At 44.0% G+C, this 24858-nt stretch overlaps 1 protein-coding gene across 2 annotated transcripts in view; it reads left to right on the forward strand.

The window, feature by feature from the left end:
• Nucleotides 1–24858, forward strand: part of Slc49a4 (solute carrier family 49 member 4) — a 73192-nt gene that overhangs the window by 39527 nt on the left and 8807 nt on the right. For both annotated transcript variants that reach the window (NM_001012017.1, XM_087576205.1), the window contains 3 exon segments: nt 2661–2769; nt 10217–10284; nt 12697–12824. In NM_001012017.1, coding sequence (NP_001012017.1) covers nt 2661–2769; nt 10217–10284; nt 12697–12824 — 305 coding nt within the window.

Consider the following 24858-nt stretch of genomic DNA (forward strand, 5'->3'; position numbering starts at 1 on the left):
TTCCCTCTTGGCTTTTGTAAAACAAACACACACACACACACACACACACACACACACACACACACACACACACACACACACACAATTTCTCATGGATCTAGTCTCAGTTTACATCATTCTGTTTGGATGCTTTGTTTTTGAGACGGTGTCATTTTGCTCAGGATGACCTTAAACTCACTCTGTGATCAGGATTGACATCGAACCTCTGATCTTCCTGCCTCCACCTACCTAGTGTCTCCATCTCTTAAGTGCTGGGATTGCAGACATGGACCACAGTGCTATAGGGCTGAGAATCATTCTTAAGACCTTATGCCTGTACCACAGGAACGGCATTTTAAGCTTTCGGTTGTAGAACTTATAATATGAACATACTAGAATAATACAATCCCTCTCCACTTCCGAGAACCCCGTGCCAGCAGTCACAGATCACAGCCACCTTGTTTTATCTCCATTTGCTTCCCTCAGTTAATGTCATCCCAGTATATGCAATATATGTTAAAATATGCATGTTGAAAAGACCGAGATAAGATCGTACTGTGTCACCCAAACTTTGCTCAAATTCTGGATCCATTTGCCTCAGCCCCTATTTAAGAACTCTTTTTAAAAGATAAATGTAGTATCATCATAACTCCAAAGGCCCTCACAGCAACTTACTATCATTTGCACTTTCTTTTTTTAAGTTTTCTTTAATGATTTATTTATTTTTATTTTATGAGCTTTGCTATTTTGCCTGCATATATGTGTGAGGGCGTCAGATCCCCTGGAACTAGAGTTACAGACAGTTAGGAGCTGACATGTGGGTCCAGGGAATTGAACCTGGGTCCTCTGGAACAGCAGCCACAGAGCCATCTCTCTGGCCCCAAGTGTTTACATTTCCTGTTGCCTCATGAGGTTTTTTTCAGTCTTACTTGAATCAGGATCTAGATTAGGGACAAACCTTACATTTGGCTTGAATTCCCAGTGGACGTCACATTATCAATAGTTTGTAATTATCTGATTTCTCCACTATGACAGCTATGAGCTTTTTTAAAAATTTATATTAGGTGATAATTAATAGGTTTAGACTCTCATCTTGTGATTTGTGGCTTTTAGGTTTCATCTGCATAAGGTGCTCTCCGGAGTTTTGCCCAATTTTTAATGGCAGCTCTTAAATGGTTTGCATATTTTAAGTATAAATCTCTGGTGATCTAAACATTTTCAAGTGTCTATCCCTGGTCTGCCGTCTGCCTAATACTTTTTGTGTATTTTTAAAAATTATTGTCTGTTGGTTTTCTCTTTCCCATCTGGGTTTTTATCCCACCTGAGTAAGTGTTGTTGGCAACTGGTATAGAAGGATATTCTTCCTCAGATGGTAGGCAGATCTAGAAGTATCCCAGGCTCTTGGCTGGCAGTGCCATTGTGTGTAGCATTTCTGTGTCTTGGTCTCCATGCTGCTCCATGGCCCTCTTTGTTGTGAGCCAGTGCCACAGTGTCCCTGCTTTGGCCACTTGGTTTGTCTCCCTATCTCAGGACAAGGGCTTCCATGTCAAGTTTTTTTAAAGGGTGACTTGCTTTTTAAGAAACTTTATTTTTCATATTTCTTAAGTTTCTAGAAAAAATACAAGCAAGATTTTAGTTGTGACTACATTGAATTTATAGATTCCTGTGGGCTAAGTATGGACAGTCCATCTGTGTAGATTGTTTCTGTTCTCTTAGTTAGGTTTAAGATCCCTCCTCCCCCGCTTCCTCCTTCTCTCCCTTCCTCCCTGTCTATCTTTGTTTCATATTAATCCCTGGCCTTCCTGGTTCTTTCCTAGGTGATGTACGGGTTTTCTTTTGTTTTGATTTTTTTTTTAAAGATGGATTCTTGATCTGTAACCCAGGCTGTTCTGGAAGTAACCATCCTGCCTCAGCCTCTTAAATACAATATAGCACATAAGTACAGCACAGCAAACACTGGGGATTTTAAGAACTATAAATAAAAAGAACTATAAGTAAAAAGTGTGCAATTTCTTGGTTTTTGTAGCTTTCATAATATATATTAATCATAATATTTCCCTTCCTCCAATGCATCTCAGGTTGTTACCCACACTCCTCCCCACCCAACTTCATATTCTCTCTCTTAAGGAAGCCAAACATAAAGGAAAGGAAAAGGAAAAGGAAAAGAACAGACAGACCAAGGGGTCCGTTTGTGTTAGCCAGCTGTTTGTGTTAGCCAGCTGTTTCGGAGTGTGACTGATATTATCCGTTGTGACTCCACTAAAGAAAACTGATTTTCCCTCTCTCAGAAGACATCATGTACATAGAGCTTCTTGGGTGGGGCGTGAGACTTTGTGTCCACACCCCTCTCGATGCTGGATTCTGTGTATATTGAACCTGGCCAGGTTGTGGGCATGCTGCCACAGTCTCTGAGTTTGTATGCGCATCTGTCCTGGTTCCCTGGCTCTACCAACTCTGGCTCTCACACTCTTCTACCTACTGACCCTGAGCTCAGGGCTGTGATAAAATCATCCCATTTAGGCTGGGTACCACAGAGTACATCTTAGAAGAAATTAAAATGCTAAAGAACCTCAAGTTTATTAATAAATGGATACACACCTCCAGTTTCAAAATGACTTAAAGTATTTCATGAATAGTTTAAATTCTTCGTTTTAAATTTGTAATAATGTTTTCTTTTGCAGCAATTTGAGGTTTTTGATGATTGCTTTAGCATACGCAATACCACTGGGTGTGTTTGCTGGCTGGTCTGGAGTTCTGGACTTGATTTTAACACCAGTGCATGTTAGTCAAGTAAGTATTTGTGTCTGTATGTATTGTCAGTGTTTTAGCTCATCTGATTTATAAGTAACGGGTGATGTATTTTGGTTTTAGCTTCAAAGATTAGGTAAAGTGTTGTCTAAATCATTGTTGCAAGAACCAGGATTCCTGTGGGACAGTTGAAAACTTGATTTTCATCATCAGCGTGAGTTTCGCATCTCTTTGGCTGCTGTTAATGCTGACAGACAGAAGAGAAAATACTGATAGACAGAAGAGAAAAAGTCTTAGTTTTGTTAACTTCATCCTTTATCCTTGTTTTAGACTTGATAAAGTAATTATGAACCATCATCCGATAGATTGCTATTCCAAGTACTTTCTAGTCTCAGAATTAGGATGCCTCCTTTTTATAAAACAACCATGGTGGGGTTGGGGATTTAGCTCAGTGGTAGAGCACTTGCCTAGCAAGCGCAAGGCCCTGGGTTTGGTCCCCACCTCCGAAAAAAAGAATAAAAAAAAACCAAAAAAACAAAAAAAACCATGGGCCAGCAAGATGGCTCATGGGTAAAACCATGATGATCTGAGTTTGATACTCAGAACCCACATAATACAAGGACACGTAATCCTTGTGTCTAATTCTCCACATTGCTCTCCAACCTGCACTTACGAATGCACACGCACAAGCACACGTGCACACACATACTCACGTGCACACATGTACACACAAATGGGAAAGAATACCCATGAAATTAAACTGTCCACCATGCTTGCTGCCTTTACTGCAGTCTTTTGCTTCCAGACGGCATGAAAGACAGATAGAGACCCAGCGCACTGCTGTGCCGCCATCGCCATCGCTATCGCTATCGTTCTGTGAGTGAGCAGTGCTGCCGTCTGCTTCCAGTGAGCATTCGGGTTATGTCCCACTCTCCGCTGTTACGGCAGCAGGCCAGCGTGACCGTTCGCATGCACTGTTGTCAGTGCTTCTCCCGCACACCTCCTTTGCTTGTGTGTCTAGGAATGACTGCTGCTTTTCACGCTTGCCTCCTTTGACAGGCAATGTAAATCCCGTCCGAGGCAGCCATATCCGTTTACAGTCCTGTCAGCAGCAGCTGGTGCTTCTCCTGCTCCACATGGACAGAGCATGTGGTCATGCAGCAGTGTTTGCCGCCTTTTCATGGACGCGCTGGGGACTGTGCCTTGTGTGCATCGCAGGGACATCTGGACTGTCCTTTGCAACTGTTAGCGGATATTTGAACGTCCTATTCTGTGATTACCTGTTCAAGTCTCTTGCCCACTCTTCTTGCTGAATCATAGAGAAGGAGGCTCGCTGGTAGATAGAGTGGGGTCATTCCCTCCTGCCCCTGCAACCCTGGCTGAGAAATGGCCTGCACACCTAGCGCTCCCCGGAGCCGGCCACAGGGTGGGAAGTAGAGCCTCGACAGCAGAGGTGCAGTCGCAGTAGGGAGCCAGTACAGCAGCACCCCAAAACTTCTTCTCCCCACTACTGAAAATTAAATTTCCAGGGTCTCACATAGGCTAGGCAGGGGATCTACTACTGACATGAAATCTCAGCCCTCTTGAAACAGGGCCTCGCTAAGCTGTCCAGGTCTGGCTTTGAATTCGCTCTATAATGCAAGTAGGCTTTTAGCTTCCAGTCCTCCTGCCTCAGCCTCCCTCTATCTGGCCCTACAGGCTTATGCTGTCAAGACAGCTTTCATGGATATTAAGTGCAGAATGAAGAGCCATCCCTGTGGACAGATTTGCTCTGTGTGACCCACCATAACAAAGCACACACAAGCCCTGAAGACCACGGGCCGCTGTGACGGCGCAGCCCTCCCTCCCAGTAAGAGGCCCGAGTCTCTTTCCTCCTCTGCTATAGTCACACCCAGGGCTGTCCTCACAGTGCAGCCTGTCAGACAGAAGTCACCCACATAGAGGACAACTGGAGAGCGCGTAATCAACAGAATCCAACTCTTCAGTAGTCTAGGTGTTAGACTTAGCAAGGACTATATTGCAAAAGAAAGAGAAAAAAAATCCTGCTTGCTCCTAATTCATAAGTGTCCTGTGTTCTCTTGGGAAACAGTACAGTAGCCATTAGGTGCATATGGCTGTTTGGTATGAAGTTCAAGTAGTTGTTGTTGTTGTTGTTGTTGTTGTTGTTTTGCTTTGGTTTTTTTGAGACAGGGTTTCTCTGTGTAGCCCTGGCTATCCTGGCTGGCCTCAAACTCAGAGGTCTGCCTGCTTCTGCCTCCCTAGTGCTGAGATCAAAGGTGTGCACCACCACCGCCCAGGCAAAGCTCCAGTAATTTAAATGAAGTTAAGTTACATCTTTACTTCCTTATCTTTGTTCCTAGACAATTATGGGTTTGATCTTTTGTTCTTCTCTAAATATTTGATAGACCTTACTGTTCCTAGACTCTAACCCTCAGTGGCCTGTTGGAGTTTTGAAGGTTTCTGGGTTGGTTGAGCTCCAGAATGAGATAGAACTGTAACTTTCCTTTCTTGCCCTGTCTATTTAGGATTTTAAAGATTGAGGGGTTTTTTTGTTTGGTTGGTTTTGAAACAGGCTCTCAAGTAGGCGCAGCTGGCCTGGAAGTCGCTCTGTTGCCAAGGATGATGTTAAACTTGTGGTTCTCCTGCCTCTATTGGCAAGCGCAGAAGTTCACTTGGCTTATGCACTGCTGGGGGGCAACCCAGGCCCTTTTAGGCAGCCACTGTCCCAACTGAGCCACGTCCTTAGCATCACCATCAAGGTTCTGCTGGTATTAAAGCAATTCGGGACATATTCTCTTTTCCTTTAATCAAAGAGTTCGTATGAGAGTGTGGTTTGAGGTCCAGGCATGATGGTGTGTCCTCTAACCCTGGCACTCAAGAGGCAGAGGCAGGCGAATCTCTCCAGGACGACCAGAACTGCACAGAGAGACCTCGTTTCAAAAAGGAAAAGTAGATTTAAAAAACAATTATGGGTTTGATCTTTTGTTCTTCTCTAAATATTTGATAGACCTTACTGTTTAGGCCGTTTACTTTTTGGTGAAAAAAATTGTTTTAAATATTGAATCTTGTTTCTTTCACATTACAAAATTTGGTCTGGAGAGACAGCTCAGCAGTTAAGAGCACTTGCTGCTCTTCCAGAGGACTCAGGTTCATACATAGCACCCCAAAACCATCTACAGTTCCAGTTTCAGGGTTCTTCCAGCTCCCTGGGCTCTGCATACATATGGTGCATATTCATGAGAGCAAACACACGAGCACACTAAATAAAAATAGAGTTTCTAAAAGGCGATCCTACATTAACATTTCAGTAGGCAATTTTTTTTAGATTTATTTATTTATGTTACATATATGAGTACACTGTCACTGTCTTCACACACACCAGAAAAGGGCATCAGATCTCACTATACATGGTTGTGAGCCAACATGCGGTTGCTGGGAATTGAGCTCAGGACCTAACCACTGAGCCATCTCTCCAGCTCCCAAAATAGATTTTTAAGTTACAAAATTACTCACATGTCCTTTTAATTAGTTTCAGTATTGTTTGTCCATCTCAGGCCAGTGCTTTAGTTTCCTGGCAAAGTGTATGTCTTGGTTATCCTCTCCCTGGTGATTTTATTAGCCCTCCAGGACTAGGCATTCAGGGTACTTTTTACCCTGAGTATCAGTGTCCTCTCGCATAGTTTTTCCTTGAGTAATTCCATTAGCTTTTAGTGAATGTTTCTTTTCTGAGCATTCTGCTGATTTACACTTTCATCTTTATGTTCTTCAGGAAGGAGTTAACTTTGCTCCTTTTCCTAATTTTCAAACATAAATGTCTCTGAGTGTCTTTGATTTTTCAACTTTTTAAATAGATTCATTTTAAGGCTGCTTCATTTCTTTAAAAAAAAAAGAGTGTGGATTTCCCATCCCATAAGTTTAATTAAGTAGAACTCTTATCATTACTCCATCTGAGTCTATGGCCATCCCACTCTGAATGTATTTAAGTTCACCATTACTATTTAATTTAAAATATTTCCAGATTCCATTGCAGTGTGTGAGGTGTTTATAAGGACATAGCCCGTTTTCTTTTACAAGTATAACATTGTTCAGAATTAAAACAAGATTGGCCACAGGAGCTCAGTGTGACCTCAACTGTCCGTGCAACTGAGGATGACCTTGAACTCCTGACCCAGTCTTCACCTTTGGAGTTCCGGGTCACAGTTGCCTGTCACCATACCCCATTTTATGCTTGGCAGGTCCCCTCCCAACTGAGCTGCATCCCCAGCCCCCACAGTCCTTCTTCTTGAGGTTTGTTGGACTCGCTGTATCTAGAACTTGTCTCTTCAGTTTCTAGAAATGTTTAGCCAACGTCTCCTCAAAATTTGTGTTCTCCAGTTTCTCACCTGATGCGTGTGTGTTACACTTTCCAGCTGCCTTTCCAGTCATGGGGCACCGCTAGCCGTGACTACAGCTTTGTGCTGCTGACTGGATATTTTATCTATCATTTTTACCTCTTTTTTTTGGGGGGGGGGTTCTTTTTTTTCGGAGCTGGGGACCAAACCCAGGGCCTTGCGCTTCCTAGGTAAGCGCTCTACCACTGAGCTAAATCCCCAGCCCCTCATTTTTACCTCTTAATGCTTCTGACTGGATATTTTATCTATCATTTTTCCAGCTCAACACTTCAATCTTTAGCTGTAATATACTACTAAATTCCTCCAGGTTTTAACTTTATTGATTGTATTTTTGAGTGATAAATTTTGATTTGTTCTCTTCTAGTATACAGATTTCTATAGACATACCTACCTTTTTCATCTCCTAGTAGTATTCATTTGCAGTCTGCACCTCAGGCCCCGTTCTCTGGCCTGTTATGTCTGATGCTTCATAACTTCTTGCTGCTTTACTGTGTACAGAGATGTCTGGCTGAGTGTTAGGCTCAGACTTTGTAAGGAGTCACCTGGATGTGAAGAGGATGCTGTTTCCCTCTGAAACTCTCTAGAGAGAATTGTGGGGGTCGGTTTGTTTGTTTCCTAGAGAGAACCTAGGGACCGCTTTGGTGTGCTTTCAAAGACTGCAACCATTTAAATCTAAACTTTAGTCTCATGAAAGGTCATTGCGCTTCCAGTTTCCCTTCCTGCTGTGTGCCCATCAAGGTCCCCAAGTCAAGTCTGTTTTCACTAGGATCTCACCCTACAGTGAGCTCCAAACTGTTATCTTTTCTTTCCTGGGTGAATGAGATGAACCACATGTCTGTCCCTTAAATACACTTTTGAGTAAGTAGACAAGTTATATACAAATGCCCAGCTGTCACTCTGGGTTCTCTCCCTGGCCTATGTCATGCTCTCATAGCTCTGCCTTCCACCAGGCTCCTCTGGGCTTGAGATAGATTTCCTCCTGGAATTTGCATTCTCAACTGCAATACCATACAAATCCAGATTACCATGTGCCTGCCTCAGTCCACAACACATACGTTAACAAAATGCCTTAGACTAGACATTGATGGTAACAGAAATTTCTTTCTAATAGTTATGGAGGCTGGCAGCCCAAAATCTGAACACTAGTAGGTTCCATATCTGCTCGATTCCCTTTCTGTCTCCAGATGTCCCTTCTCTGCACCATCACACGGCAGAGGACGAGGCAGCCCTTCTTTTATAAAAGGCCCCCTTCCCTGTACTGTCTCACCAGGGATTTGGTTCCAACACGTGCCCTAGACCACAGCTGAGTCTTTGCCACAAGACAGCCGCTCCCCTCCAGTTCTTGACCTGTGTTTTAGATGGCAGTCATTGCAGCTGTGCTCAGTTCTGATAAGGAAGTGTGCAAGCCTATTTAAGTGACGCCAGTTTTTGCATATCCGTGCCTTGTATTGCAAACCCTAAGAAGCCCTTCCTGGTATCTTTCTATGTTTAAACTCTGAGAGATACAGAGTCCATGATCACACCAGATATTAAAGAATAACTTAAAATTATGCTTTAATTTTTAATTTAACAAGGGAACAAGATCGTAACTGACTTGAAAAGACTGGTATCAGTCCAGCTAGGCGCACATTCTTAGCCAGCCACACAGTGTCCACTTACCCAGGGGACGAATGAAAATGTATATGGCTGTGCTAGAGAGACAAAGGCTCAGCCAATAAAGGGCTGGTCACACGAGCATGAGGACCTGAGTTTAGGTCATCCGAATCCAGTAAACCAGGGGAGGAGCGGAGTCTGAGTCTGCAGACCCACGGCTGCTGCAGTGAGAGCAGAGAGAAGCAAGAGCATCTCCTGAAGCTTGAAGGCCGTCTTAGCAGAGACCCTGGCCCAAACAAAGTAAAAGGCAGGGCAGGACCAGCACCAGAAGGTGTCCTCCACACAGCACCAGGACATGAACACACTCGCACAAAAGGTGCAGTCGGCAATGTCACATGCCCCGAGAGTACGTGGGCTTGAAGGCAGGAAGAGCTAAAATGGGAGAAGCATTCTGAGAGGGGACCAGTTGCTCGTGCTTAGTGAGCACTTGGCGGTGTGCTGCTCACCAAGCTAAGTCCTGCGCATACATAGTCTCCCTCACTGTTTTGTGGGTTAGGAGACATAATTGACCAGGATCACTGAGCTCACCAGTAGCAGTTTCTGGAATGAAAACAGTTTCTGGGTTTGGCTCTTTTTTTTTTCTATCTACTTGTGTTCATCAGACTTGTAAGTGACAACATATTTGATAGAACAACTTAACAGGAACTGCTTTGGCTATGGTTCTGTAGATCCTAGTCTCTATTGACAGGGCACATTGCTATGGGGCTGAGAGAGGGCAAACATCATGGCAGGCAGCAGGGCAGTTCAGTTCCCATAGAGAGGTGCCCAGGACAAGGTACAGTCCCTAGAGACATGACCCCAGTCCCTCCTTCCTCCAGGTAGGCCCTACCTCCTAAGGCTTCCCGAACTTCTCAGGTGGTACCAGCAGCTGGGGTCCAAGCTGAGTCACTGGACCTGGGGTACGTGTTATATCCAGGTTACACTACCACCCCCTTCCTCAGCCTCATGTTTCTCCCCATCTCTGCTCCCACATCTCTCATCACTCCATATAGTCTTAGGGATGGCCAGATACTTTAGCAACCAAGTATTTTATAGGAGTTTTTATGTATGATGATTAGATTTAAACTTCTTGAGGTCCTGGACCGTATTCTATTCTTTTATATTGAGAGTTCTTATTATTAGGTAGTACTAGGCAATGCTAGTGTATAGCACATGCCTGAAAATATTAATGGTATTGTTTTGTTGATTTAAACATTCCAATAAAAATTAATAGAGGATAAAATTACATAATAAATTTGTATTCATTAGTTACACATGAATCCTTTTGTTTTATCCATTCTCTTAAATATTTCCTAGATTTGTCTCTATTTTCCTAGCTGTTAATATTGACTGAAGAGGATTTCATTTAATTTCTCCTTGGATGCAACATGCCAGTCTTGTATTAATATTATCGTATTAATACACTAATTAATGTGTTGATAACAAGTCTGCTACTTTGTTAACAGGTAGATGCTGGCTGGATTGGATTTTGGTCCATAGTTGGAGGCTGTGTTGTTGGAATAGCTATGGCAAGGTGAGAATATCTCATATGAAACTCATAAGTAGATGGGGGGATAAGAAGTGGGCTTTCCAATGTGAACACTGTTTAGGAAAAAGCAGAAGAGGAGGCCAGAAATGGCCACTTGTTGGCGTTCCCGCAGCAAAAAGGATTCTATAAGAAGCCTGCTTGGGAGCAGTCTCCCCCAAAATGGTTTCTGAAGGCAGGAAGTATATGTCCAGTTTTATTACGCTCCTTCTCTTCATTTTATTTGAGAGCAACATCCTCAGATGGGACCACCCCAAAAAAGTGATATAGTTAAAAAGGTAAAGCAGTAGTTAGCAAGAAGACGTGTGTGGAAGAGCCGTGTGTCGAGCATCTCTGGGTGCTCGTGGGAAGGCAGACCCCGATTAAACGGCTGTGTCCCTGTGATAATCCCTCTGAAGTGAAAGTCTGTAAAGGGCTCCAGTTTCCTCGGACTCCTTTTCATCCCAACCCACCATGACAACAAATGGGTTAGCAAAAGAAAGAGTTTTCTTATTTATTCTAAAACAAGAAATCTCAGAAACAAAAACATCCCTCCTTCCTGTGACTACCTGTGAAACTACTCTCGGTGTTTTTAAAGAAAGAATGTCATTAGCCCTCTAAGCCAGTGCGTCACACCAAGCCAACCAATCAGTTTGCCAGGATGAAGTGAATCTAATTACATATTTGAGGAGATGAAGAGGATGCAGAAACCTCTCAGTGCCCAGCACAGTGTGTTTTGTGTGGGACAGCAGTGTAGACCTTGCAGTGTTCCTGGGGTGATGCTGGATGACGTCAAGTGAAGTTCGCTTTATTTGGGGTTTAGTTGTTTTGTTAGAAAGGCATAGAAGAATAAAAGCTAAAGGTTTGAGCTAGGAAAGCTCTTTGACTGATTGTGAAACACATTGTCCTGACAATTATGACAAAAATCATTTACAGTTTTTCTATAATAAATAATAATCCTTCGTAAACTCAGAATTCAGGCCAAGCACTTCGTATCTCCTTGGGGACATGTCTTGGGGGCCAGACATTTTTATGAGGTTGTGGGATCCTCCAGAGTATGTAGAAGTGTCCCCTAAATGAGAGCAAACTATTTAATAAGCAGGTAGGCCGTGCTTCCCACCCACAAGTGGTGGCAGCTCTCATATCCCAGAGTCACATATTCCAGAAAATACCAACAAACACGATCAATCATATACCAAATAAATGCAGAGGAGGAGGAGGAGGAAGAAGAAGAGGAGGAGGGGAGGAGGAGGGGAGGGGGGGAGGAGGAGACCAGTACTGAAGAATTGCAAAGGACAGCTGCATAGAGTAGACATTACAGCCGGCTTTAAAGGCAGCCTGGAGAGGACTTGGTTAATGTCGTATTGGGGACTTTTCTATAACAGAAGTAATTCCAAAGGATAGAGTAGCTGTATGTAGGCACAGCCAGAGCTGTAGTAGGAGAAAAAGCAACAAACAGAATGGGACGAGAGGCGAAGCGCGTGGTTTTTAGTTGATGAGGACTCATGTAAAGCTGGGTTTTGAAAATCTAAAATGCTGTAAAGTTCCCAGCTTGATAGATAACATCAAGCATCCGCCCCACCCCAACCCCACCCCAGACTGCTGTTCTGATCTCATTGTTTGGCCTAGGCTGGCCTTGACCTCTCTACTCTCTTACCTTGGCTTCCTGGCTGCTCAGAGTTTAGCCGTATGTTGCCACAGCTTCACTTTATTCTTGCTCTTAGAAAGTTTACAGATTAGTAAAACGATGTGAAATAAATAATTTCCCACAGAGACTAGTTCTTGTGGGATATAAAGCAGAATGCAGGGGAGGACTTGAGCGAGCAGGAAGGGCCATATTGAACAAGACCTGGATGAGCGGAGCAGTAGTGGGCCACACACGGGTCTGCGGTGTTAGCGTTACCAGCAGAAAGGCCTCTACAAGGAAGTGCCCAAGTTAAACGCTCAGTGGGACCCAACCTTCACATGGATGAGAACAGAACACAGTTACCCAACTGGAAACAGGGGCAGGAGGGCAGAACAGGGCCAGGTCCTGCTGGAGGAGGGGTGCTTCAGGGGCTCTTGTGTGCGTGACAGGACTGTGAGTTTTGGAGGAGCCAACATTGCACTTCAATGTCAGCTCTAAAACTGAGCTGCCGTGTTCATTACAAAATGTTTTAAAAGTATAAAAATAGAGTAAAAGTCAATTTAAAGTTCTATTCTGTGAGCTGTAGACTCCAAACACTTTATATTTTGTAAGAGGGAAAATTATTATAAAAGTAACATAAGTAACACAAGAAAGGAAGGATATCTATATTCATAACTGGTTTTTAAAAATATGCAGTGAAAATTCAAGAAATAGTTGCTTAAAGAAAGTATGTTGCTAATTTAAACAATACTGAGAAATCTAGCTAGGATTAATTTGATATTGTGTCTTTTCAGGTTTGCAGATTTTATCCGGGGTATGCTGAAACTAATTCTTCTCCTCCTGTTTTCTGGGGCTACGCTGTCATCCACGTGGTTCACCCTGACCTGTCTGAACAGCGTCACCCACTTGCCTTTGACAACAGGTGAGCACAGGGTGTTTTTGAGTCCACAGAAAAGTCCATCCTCTGACAGTGGGGCCTGGTCCTGTGTCTGCAGTTGTTCAGTACACAGAGAGGCAGGCCATGGAGACACCTCAGTTGGTAAAGTGCCTGCGGGTAAGCCCAGAGGTCTGAGATCAGATCCCCATAACCTATGTAAAATGGGGAGGCTGAGAGGCTAGAGACATGGCTCAGCTCTGCAGAGGACTCAGGTCAGCTCCTAACATGCACATCACATGGGTCACAAGCACATGAAGCTCCAGCCCCGGAGGACCCGACCCTCCAGCCTCCCAGGGCAGTGGAACTCATTTGTACACACCCATGCCAGACACAGTTTCAGAAGAGTTTGTCGTTAGTGTTAAAGGCTCGGGGCTCAGACGCAGCAGATCCATGAACCTTAGGAGCTAGACAGGCTGTCCCAGTGAGGGGACTTCAGGCTCCGTGGAAAACCCTGTGCCAAAAAATAGGGTGGAAAGGGACTGAGAAAAATCAAAATCTCACATGTGTATAAGCTCATGTACATGTGCAGCTGCACACATATGTGTACATGTCACGCGTGTGTGTGCGCGTCCATCCCAGATTAGAAGAATCCAAGAAATATTGAATATTTCATGAAGGGAAGTGTCCTCTTTATAGTATCTCATACAGCATGAAAATGTTTTTGTGTAAAATTCACACCAGAGCATAGCACCTTTATCCCGTTTATAATTGTTACTAAGCAGTTACAGTAGAGGGAGAGCACAGGTACATCTAAAGCATGCCTGCCAACAGTCTCTGATCCGGCCTGCTGCCTTATTTTACATGGAGTCATCACATTTTCTGCATAGAGCGTGGTTTTTGGAAGCTGTAGCCACCTTACTTAGTTTGTGTAAATGACCAGGAATATTTATAGTTGCTGCTATTTCTACTGTTATCACTAATGTAAGTTCCAAGGTTTTCCTATCATTGCTGTAGTTGGTTACAGAAATAAACTGGCTCAGCAGCACAGATTATTACCGTGCAACCCTTGAGCGTGGGAAGGGATCTGCCATAGGTGTCTGGGCCAACAGCATCATGGTGACTGCAGGGGAATCTCTTTCCTCACCTCTGGGTGACATCAGCCCTGTGACTTCACTCAACAGTTGTATCTGTACCGTCTGTCCCTTTTGAGGGATTCTTGGCTTCCATTGGGCCCACTCAGATAATCCAGGATAATCTCCCAATTTCAGACTCCAGTTATTAGCAACCTTAATTCCATCTCCGGCATAATCCTCTTTGCCCTGTAAGGTAACACATGGATAAATCCAGAGACTGAAACATCAATCTTTAGGGAAAGAGGCATCGTTCTGTCCCCCGAGGGTCTTGTCTAGATTCCTGATGGCTTAAGGAAGGCAAGAGACGCTATGACTGTTTCTTCCTCTCTTCTAATGAAAACATTGCTTAAGACACAGGTATCTTAACTCATATCGCAAGTAATTTTTAGCCACAGTGGATTGCATGCTCAATTACAGGATTATTTATTGTGAAGTACATTGAAGGATTAATGTCATACCAGCATTTGATAAGTAGAAGTAAATAAGAATCTGAAGGTTTTGTGGGGTCACTTGCCCAGGGGCATGTGGTCCCCCCCACCCCCATACCCTCCCTCCTGCCCCTTAGAGTTTAGAATTTCTGCACATCCTACTTTGGATCTCTGGTCTGGTATTAGAACCAGGATCTGTGCACCAGCAGCACTGACATACGCCACTTTCACAGACATGGTAAGCAGTCCTGTGAGACTGAGAGCCCCAGGAAACTCAGAGGGGCTATACTGGGTGCTGACATCTACTGGGCTCTAGCCCAGGGAAGTCCCCAGTGTCGGGGGGGGGGGGGGGACATCTGATGATGGCATAGTTTTGACAAGTTAGTTTATTAGCAGTCGATGAAGTAAATGAACAGATCTCTACAGAGCTGATCTAGAGCAGGAAATGAGGGTGGCAGTAATCAATTGGGAATTGCCCATCAGATGCACACACTCTGTAGTAATTGTGGTCGTTCTTTCAGTCTATAGCTACTACTCTTTAAGTGGCTGCTGAGTCGTATACAATCATTCAATCAGTCAATCAGTCAATCAATAAATAGTAGATAGATCTATTTTGTAGATTCAAAAAACAAAGTTTTTAGGGGTTTTCTTTGTTTTGTTTTGTTTTTTGTTAAAGTTTAACAACTTAAATTCCCTCCTAATGCTGGAAAAGGAGAACTCTTCTATCAGTCCCCTCGAGCTCTGAAGCCGAGGCATTAGGCGTAATAATTAGACCCTGGCTAAAAATCTATGACTTCATATACCACTGTTCCTACATGGGCTTTCAAAGGATTAGGCAAGTGTTTTGAGTCAGACTTCCTTTTAAACTTATTTAATTGTATGTGGATAGGTGTTTTGCCTGCTGTATGTCTGTGAACCACACCCATGCAGTGCCAAGGGAGGCCAAAAGAAGGCGACAGAACCCTTGGAAGTAGAGTTACAGACAGTTGTGAGCTGCCATGTGGGTGCAGGGAATCAAACCCAGGTCCCGAAAGAGCAGCCAGTCTCTGCTGAGCCATCTCTCCACCACCAGATCTTTTTTTTTTCCCTGCATTCTCGCTGAGTTTAGCCAGTACTTGGGCAGCACTCAGATGGATCCAGTTTAGTTCACAGCTTCCCTCATCCATGGAATCACAGGCAGACTTTTCTCAGGATCTCATCTAGAAGTCTGCATGTGTGAGACTTTGAAGGATCATAGTCGTGAGTGCTTGAGGACAACTATTGGTTGTCCATTATAAGACTGTAGAGGCCGGGTGCAGCGTCATCTGTGAGCGGAGGCATTAGGAGGAAACGTAACTTTTACGTCAGCTTTTGCCTGGACTTGTATAATGAGTATATCTCTTATACACGGGGCAGGATATATTTGAAAATTGTACATCATTTTAATCTCCCACTGATGTGATTGACCTGATTATGACCACATTTCCAGCCTCTGGTTGACAGGAAGTGAGCTAGACAGGAAGAGCAGAGGCAGACCTCTAGCATAAATCAGGGCTGGATTGGAAGGTCGAGTTCCATGTTCCCATCTTAACAAATGCTCCCTGTACTTACGTCATGATATTTATATGCATTTTACTGCTGTTTTCACTGGCAAGTCAGTTTTTGTGATGTCACTTAGATATTCCGGAAGGATAGTTTTTAGCTTCCTGAAAGCCTGGGTTAAGAACTAGCTTGTGTCAGCTCCCCTCTCCAGCCTCATAGCCTGTCTTGCTTCAGACCGAGTAGCACTTAGCAGGTTGGTCTCTATGTGTACCTTGCTCTCCTTTCCAGGCTGAAGATCTGGAGTGTGGGTGTCCGCCTCATAAATTCTGTCTCCAGCCCTGCACGGGGAGGGAGAGGGGAGTCCATTATCTCATCCTGAGCCTCAGTAGATAGAGCTGTCACTCTTTGTCATTCAACAAGCTGCAGGGAAGGCAAGGGGCACACTTTAATGGAACAATGGGGAATTTTAATAAATCTATCACAGGTACTCCCTCTATCTTTGTAAAAATCTGACCTAGTTCTTTGTAAGTGAAGGAGGTTCCGTGAAAGGGAATTTACTACAGAATCTAATTATGGACAGATCTAGACTTTGAGGTTGATATTTTAAAGTCAGTAATGGCAAATTCATGTTTCTTTGTAGTGTATCTTTCTTTCCTAGAATGCTTACTGTTGTTCTGACGGGCTTTTATATGTGAGTCAGGAAAGTCTCTGTGAAAGACATGTGAGGCAGTCATAACTAGGAAGCAGTGCCATGGCTATAGCAGAAGGCCCCTGAGACGGTCACCCCAACAGCTCACCCACCTTTGTGTGCCCACTCCAGTGTCTCAGTAAGAACGGAACCATCAGACAGCATGTTCCTCAGACCCTCCTCATCCCTAAACAGTGGCTAGTGTGTCCGCACAACTGTGGACACAGTAAGCTAAAAGCTAGTTAAGTTTGCTTGCAGCACCGTCTTATGACAACCGTCATCAGTCTTTGTAGTCCACGGATCTCACTATTAGAGTTGCCACCTCTGCAGAAGGAAAACTGGGTCACGGCATTGTCTCTGAAGGCACGGGGCTGATAGATGCACTGGCTCACACACATCCTCTTGGAAGCCGTCAGCAGTATGTGTTCTTTCCCTCAGGAAAACTTAGTGTTTAAAATTTCATTATTAATTAACTGAACTGTTTACAGCAGGACAAATAAATAACCTCCTGACTAGATAACGGGAGTGCTTCAGAATCTAGAGGCTTTCGCTATAAACAACCGTTGTGAGCACATTAGTCACCTGATCTGAGAATGAGATGTCTAGCCCTGTTAGCCACAGCTCACACAGTCATTTTTTACTGTACGGATGAATGCTTACAAAGTGGCATTTTGAAAAATGTGAGCGCTTTTGCGTTGAGTTTGCTGAAACAATACAATTTGACTGTTTGACAGACGTTGCCTTGGGAGCGATTATTCATCTAATTTCATCTCAACTTACTAGAGTGTGCACTGGTGCTACCCAGTAACTCCAGGGTGAGGCGGAAGGGAGGTGTCCTGCTGGACAGACACCCGTTAGAGCTATAGCTGATCACCGGTAGCATCTGTGTTACTCGAGAGAGGAAGCCTTTGAGCTTTGAGAGCCAGGCAGTGAGCACGGGCCAGAGAGGAAGCCGCTTTGCTTTCCTGCGTCTTGACTTTATTACAGTGATTATTCCCATTTTAATAGCACATAAAAAGTTAGAGCAGACACACGCCCTCCAGTCATGCCCCATCTTAGTAGCATGAGGAATTAAAAGCATACACATAGCCCCTCAGAGCGCTGAATATGATTTGTAAACATTTTTAAGGAAATGGGTGACGTGAAGCTTTCAGGAAATACAGTAGTGACGTGGAAGGGGTTCTTACTCGTGCTCATTAGTGATGGCTCAGAAGAGGAAAACAGAAAATGATCAAGAGGAGAATGGGTTTGTGAGACTTCTGGGTGTGACAGTCATGAGGGCTGGGAAGGTTGCTCAGTGTATAAAACGTGGCACATGACTGTGGCAACCCAAACTTGACACCACAGAACCCATGTCAGAGGTCAGGTGTGGCTGCCAGCCCAACTGCAGTGCTGCACAGGGAGCGGCAGGCAGGGACTGGAAACCTGGCCTCTCGTGGACCAGCTCTCCGGGCCTGTGTCTGCCTCGGGCTAACACCCAAGGTTATGCTCACACGTGCACGGTGGCATAAACACACATGAGCATGTGTTGCATGCACACACAGAGGATGCTTTAAAAATGATTTCTGGAAGTAATAAAATGCTCAAAGGATCGAGCAAAGGAGATCATGTAATATTTATTTGTGGAGATGTTCAAGAGAAATAAGTCTTAGGCAGAATTGTGTTTCAGAAGGCAGTCAGTCAGCACTCATGATTTAATAGTACACTGCCTTCTTCCAAGCCATAAATAATTTGGGGGTCTGGGAAGTGTCTGATAAACCTACATGCTGGTATCATTTCACAACCAGTCTCCAGGCCCACTCTTTCAAGGATTATTTGTCGTGCTTCACTTCTGCAAGATAATTACTTTGCCTTTCAGCCATACGGAACTGTAAACATAGCAAACAGTCAATTTTTATGGGACTAGAGTGTGCCAGCAAAGAGGCTAAACAAGGGTGCCTGCAAATTAACAGCACAGAAGGAAGTCAGAGTCCCTAATGACATCGCCACAGTCCTGGCGTTCTCACCTGGGCGAGCCCCATGCGCCTCGGGCTTAATTTCCAGCAGGTTATGAGGGCTACCGCAGATACTTTTTAGGGAGATGCATGATGTGAAAGAGGGGTGCAGCTCGGTGACAGAGCCAGAGAGCCAGGCTAGTGGCACACACCTGTAACCCAGCTATTGGGGAGACTCAAGCAGGCGATCTTACGTCCATTGCTTGTCTACGCTGTGAAATATGCCTGACTATCTATATGGATGTGGTTTGGGCTTTGTTTGTTTGTTTCCAGGGTTTATTTTTATGTGTTTATGTGCATGTGCATGTGAGTGCCAGTGCCCACAGACACCAGACGGTTCTGGAATTAACAGGTGGTTGCTGGCCACCCTGCGGATCTTGGGCAGAATTCCGGTCCTTGCAGGAGCATTTCATGCTCTTAGGCATTGAACTTTCTCTCTAGGATGTGTATTGTTTTCTCTGTTCAGCCTACTCAAAATCTGTGAGGTCTCCATTTGCCCCTCACTGTTGCTGTTCTTCACCTCTGCCTTAATTTCCAGAGGAAGTGTTTTTTTCATGTACAAAGTTACTTTCAATGGGGAAACAGGAAACAGTTCTAGTAACGGTCTAATCTAATAATTGCCTGCTGCCTTTCCCAGCTTTATCCTAAAATAAAAGTTCCGTCAGTGTGCAAGTAAGAAAACTTGTCTATAACGCGTATTCATGTCCTAAATCTAAATCAGAGAAATTTCTTAACTCTCATAAGGTAATTCATAATGATTTTTGTTTTACATGTTATATCTTATTAAAAATGTAAACAAATCCTTGGCTACTCTTGTTCATCTGTGAGCACTGTGAGGGCTTTGTTTTATATTCTGGGAAAGACCTTGCTTCGTGAGTTAAAATTTGTCCCTGATATGCTTAAATGAACTTTACCCATTTGATATAATTTATCATTCAGTAAATGAACCTGGGGGCTCGAGAGCTGGCGCAGGGGTTAGGAAAGTGCTGTGCTCTTACAGAGGAGTAGAGCTTGGTTCATTGCACCCTGGGGGAATCTCACAATTGTCTGTGACTCTAGCTCCAGGGAGTCCACATGCTTATGTACAAAAGCCACACATGCACACGCACATGCGCGCGCACGCGCGCGCGCGCGCGCACACACACACACACACACACACACACACACAGAGTTGAAAATAATAATAATAAAATAATGGACAATAGCCCTCACACTGGAGGTGTCGGTCAGTTGGTAGGGTGCCCGCCTAGTGTGTGGATAAGGGTATTGTGGTTCGTGGTCAGAGGCAGGAGGATCAGAAGTTCAAGTGTTTCCTTAGCTACATAGCCAGTTCAGAGCCAATTTGACAAGAAAAGTAAATACAGAAACATTTAAGTGAGACCTCTTTCGTAGCACCTCAGATATACCTTTATGTGATGGTAACGTGCATGTCCCCTAGAGGGAAGGACTTTCCTATCTTGCTGGTCAACTCTGGGTCCTAAGTCCTTTCCCCCCAGCAAGTTATAGTCTATCTGGAGCAGCAAGCTCTGGAGAGCAAGTCATCTCCCTTTAGTGGCCCTCAGCATCTGGAGACATCTACCATGTCTGGCCTAAGTCATATAACTCATTCTCTCCCCAACAACCCAAGAGCTGTGTGTGCACACCACTGACCAACCTGGTTCCTCTGGACTCACCTCCTCCCACATCAGGGTCTTCGTGAAGCATTGCTGGAGTGGGGCCTGTGAGGCAGTCCATCAGGGGGAGACATTTGTCCTGGAGTGGGGGTGAACCCACGGAAAGTTGAATGGAGAGAACTGACTCCACAGAGCTGTCCACATACACAGTAATAATAATAATAGCATTCTAAATGTATGTGGCAGGACCTCTTATAGGGGATTGCGAGCTTCCCCGGGAGAGAACAGAACTCTAGAGCATTCTTACTCAAGCTCTGAAGCATCTCTCAAGACCCCCCCCCCTTTTTTTTAATTAAAAGCAAAACATTCCTAGAACTGGTGCACCCACCTTCCTGCTGTGTCAGAGACCAGGGCGCATGGCTGCTTCTGATCAGACACTTGTTTTGAGAGTGGCATGTAATTACCTTCCTCACTGTGCTGGAGATGGTTGCCAAGCCAGGAGATAGCAGAGGAGTGATCGCAGACAGAGCATCTGTTTACCGCTGTAGCCTCATGCCATCAGCCACTGACAAATGGATTTGAAGAAAGGCACAAGCTAAGTTTTTCCTCGAAGATACTCAGACAGTAATTGTTGACCTACTCTGCAGATGATTCCAGTTCTTTTCCTTTGTGACCTGAGGATGTTCTGCCTTTGGCTCTGTCAGTCTGTCTCTGGGCAGTCACTTCCAGCTTTACAGTAGCATACAGACTTGAGACATGCGTGTGTATCAGTACTGTTAGATAGAAACGCCGATGTTTGGGGTCTCTCGGCCTGGCATAGTGGCTTGGTAGAACAGTAGAACCGTAGCCTGGACAGTGTTATTAACAGTGTTAGGTGGGCATTTGTGGAGGTGACATAGAAGTAAAAGAAGGAGGCCATCGTCTACAGAAGCCCAGTTGTCCTTTACTCAGAACAGTGAGGTCAGCTGTCTCTCCAGGGGAGTGGGACTGTGCACAGGAACTCTGCGGTGTAGAGCAGAGGAGGGAGCTTTGAGGATGAAGATTCTGTCTGCAGGTTGGTCCCCCTTCAATCTCTAAGTGCTAAATGCCAAGGGAGGGACGACCTTCCACCTGAGGCTTTTAGGTCCTTAATTTTACTGCCAATTCAACCTGTATCTAAACAAGTTGGCGTGGTTTGCTGTTGTTGTTGTTTGTTTTTTTGTTTTTGTTTTTGTTTTCTCAGGATTTTAGTCACCTCAATTTAAGACACTTAATTTACCTGTCCCAAAGAGCGGGTAAGATGATTAAGTTTGGTATAGTGTGAATGCTGACTTAAAAGTGTCACAAAAGCTTCCAAGTCCAAAATTACAAAGTTGCTGTTGACATATCTTCCTTGCTTTTTGTTGGGGTAACCTTGTTTACATTGTGTGAAGGTTTGTCTTCTTATTTCCAGTTGTTAATTCTATACTGGCAGGGAGCTAAATTTTGGCAGGCTATTGGTAGTGTCATTTTTTTGGCCCATCAACAGCCTTTTATGCGCAAATATTTGTCCTTACACTTGCACAGATACTTGAAGATCGGACAGCCCTTATACCTAGAGATAATCTAGAATTGTATCAGATTATCTCACTACTGATTGGTTGTAATAGATGAGCCGGCTGGGAGGCTGTCCAAGCAAAAGACCTAAGCTTTAAACCTCTATTAAAATCTCTGTCATTCTTTATACCGAAGACGAGTCTGAGAAGTTCCACTATAGTTTTTCTTTTGTTTTGGTTTTCATGATAGGGGTTCTCTATGTAGCTCAGGCTATCCTGAACTCATTCTTCTGTAGACAAGGTTAGCCTTGAACTCAGAGACTCACCTGCTTCTACCTCTCGAGTACTGGGATTAAAGGTGTGCACCACGACACCTGGTGGGTAGAGCATATCTTGAGTCTCATGTTTACTGCAGAAGTTCTTCTTACCTGAATTTTGGAATTTATTTTATATTTTATAAACAGGGTCCCACTTAGCTCAGGCTTACCCCAAACTCACTAGATAGTCAAGGGTGACCTTGAACATCTGGTCCTCCAGGCTCCACCTCCAGACTTGGGGTTACAGTGTGCATGGCTGTGCATAATTTACACAGCGCTGAGGATCAAGCCTAGGACTTCGCCAGGCAGGCGCTACACCAAGAAAGCTACACCTAACTCCTCGCTGGGGTTTCTTTTGTAAGTGCTGCTCACCCAGGGCAGTGGTCCTCAACCTGTGGGTCACCTGAGACCATCGGAAAACGCAGATATTTACATTGTGATTCATTTTTTAAGAATTATTTATCTTATGTATAGGAGTAGTACACTGTAGCTGTCTTCAGACACAGCAGAAGAGGGCATCAGGCCCCATTACACATGGTTGTGAGCCACCATGTGGTTGCTGGGATTTGAACTCAGGACCTCTGGAAGAGCAGTCAGTACTCTTAAGCACTGAGCCATCTCTCCAGCCCTACATTGTGATTAAAAACTGTAGCAAGATTACAGTTTTGAAGTAGTAACAAAATAATTTTATGTTTTTGGGTCACCACATCATGAAGAACCCTACTAAAGGGTTGCAGCTCTAGGAAAGTTGAGAACCACTGACCTAGGGGTTGGATATTTTAGTGAATGAAAATGTACTCCGATAGTTTTCTCCCTCTAAAGTTTAGCTGTTTGGTTTGTCTCCAGAATGGCTTTCAGGGCTATTACCCAATTTACGTGCCTAACATACATCCACTTTTAACCGTGCTAAGTATTATACATGACTCTTTTTTTGCAGCTTAAACTGCAGTCCCATGAAATCTTATTAGCTTTTTTGAAAAAAAAAATCTGCATCAGCAATTTGTGTTTATTCTGCTAAATTACCTTGACGTTTTAATTGAAAGGCAGTTTATTATAATTTTAGTCTCACTATTATAAAAAGTCATGGAAATATTTAATGATTGTGTTGTTTGAACCTTCTGTGATGAGCAGGAAATTATCTTGTCTACTTGACTTTGAATAGATGACACTCATCCACTGACTACATCAAGGCTGAACTGAAATTCAAGTAGAAATCAAATTCAGACTTTTTATAGTCAGCTTCTACAATCTGCACGCTCCAGAACACTAAGGACTGTGTGCGTCAAATCAGTGCTCACAGCTGCCTTTCTCTCCTTCAGATTAGGAAGACATTCGGTTAACTCTTCCCTGTGTAGTTCGAGTCTTTAGTTTTGCAGTAGAAAGTGATGTTAGCATATCCACCTAGTAGTGTTGGTTTTCTAAGCGATCTTAGTTATCATTTGGGTCCTTCGCAAGGACTGCACTGGCTTTTATTTTCCAAGTATTTCTGCAGCCCCATTTAGCTTGTCTTCAGTCTTTGCACATACTGCAAACAGTGACTGCCCTGAGTGTGTCTGTACCCACACAACATCCTAGCAGGAGACTCTGAATCAGTCAGCACAGTGATTTACATCAGAGATTTCCAAATCACCCGCCAGAAGATGAAGGTCTTCTACCAGAAGGTCATCAACAGTAACCACAGTAGAACGTTCACCTCTCCGGTGACCTTTCTGGTTCTTCAGAGATTCCTTGTGAGCATGGGCCAAGAGAGCTGCTTGGCCTAAAGGTTATCTAACAAGGTCTGCCTTCTCCAAATGATGCTCTCCAGATGGATCCCAGCTCTACCTCTGTACCAAGCTTGGTAAAGATCAATAGACTTTGATGTCTCCTTCCAAGACCCCGTACCCAGCCCCCTTCCAGCATATACGTCTCGTTACATTTTCATTTGCCATGTCAGTTCTTACATTGACTACGATTACTGTAATCACTTATTTTATTTCATCTGATTAGAATTTCATGTAGGGATATAACCCCTTCAAAAATATAAACAATAGATAAGTGGGTTTTTTTGATTTTTTTTTTTTTGTTTTATTTTTGTTATAGTTTGATTTGTTCTGTTTGGGACAGTTCTCACTCTAACCCAAATTGTCTTGAGACCCTCCATGGAGTCCAGGCTGGCTTTGAACTCAAATTTCCTGGCTCCATGGTGAGTGCCAGGTTTACAGTATGAGCCGGAATGTTAAAGAGGAAATATTTCCAGCTTTGTTTCCTAAAAACATCCAATCCCATCATTTGTGGTCCTAGAATAAGCAGTAGCCCTTGCTGGTCCCTACAAGCTGCATCTTTCTTGTCATTCATTTCGGTACCTTCTGTTCTGCACTCCGGATGATGTGTTCTTAGGCCAGTAGTTCTCTCTCTCTGCCCTGATTACCCAGTGGTAATCTCACCAATCAATAAATGATTGCACATTGGAAAGAGAGTACACTATAAAAGCTACCAGCAATATTCCATCCCAGCACACTGCACATGAGTCACGTGCGAGTAAGGAAGGCTGAAAGTTTGTGAGATTGGCATCCAGCCAGTAGTGAACATGGGTGCTACGTTGTGCTTTATTTTTATGAATCTCCTGAGGGTGGGGGTGGAGCTGGAGAGGTGGCTCAGTGGTTAAGAGTGCATGCTGCTCTTAAAGAGGACCTGAGTTGCGTTTGTAGCCCCCTTAACTCCAAGGCCAGGGCAATCCAGTTCCTCTGGCACCCTGGGCGTGTGAACTCACTGCACGGAGACAAAGAACCTCTTGAAGACTATGTCTTATTTTAATGGGTGACTGTAAGTGGGCCACTGTGTCACTCAGTGGTAGGTCTGGACACTGCACTATTGTTGTTCAATACCGCA

Source organism: Rattus norvegicus, chromosome 11 (genome assembly GCF_021556685.1).
Source record: "Rattus norvegicus strain SHRSP/BbbUtx chromosome 11, alternate assembly SHRSP_T2T, whole genome shotgun sequence".
NCBI lineage: Eukaryota > Metazoa > Chordata > Mammalia > Rodentia > Muridae > Rattus > Rattus norvegicus.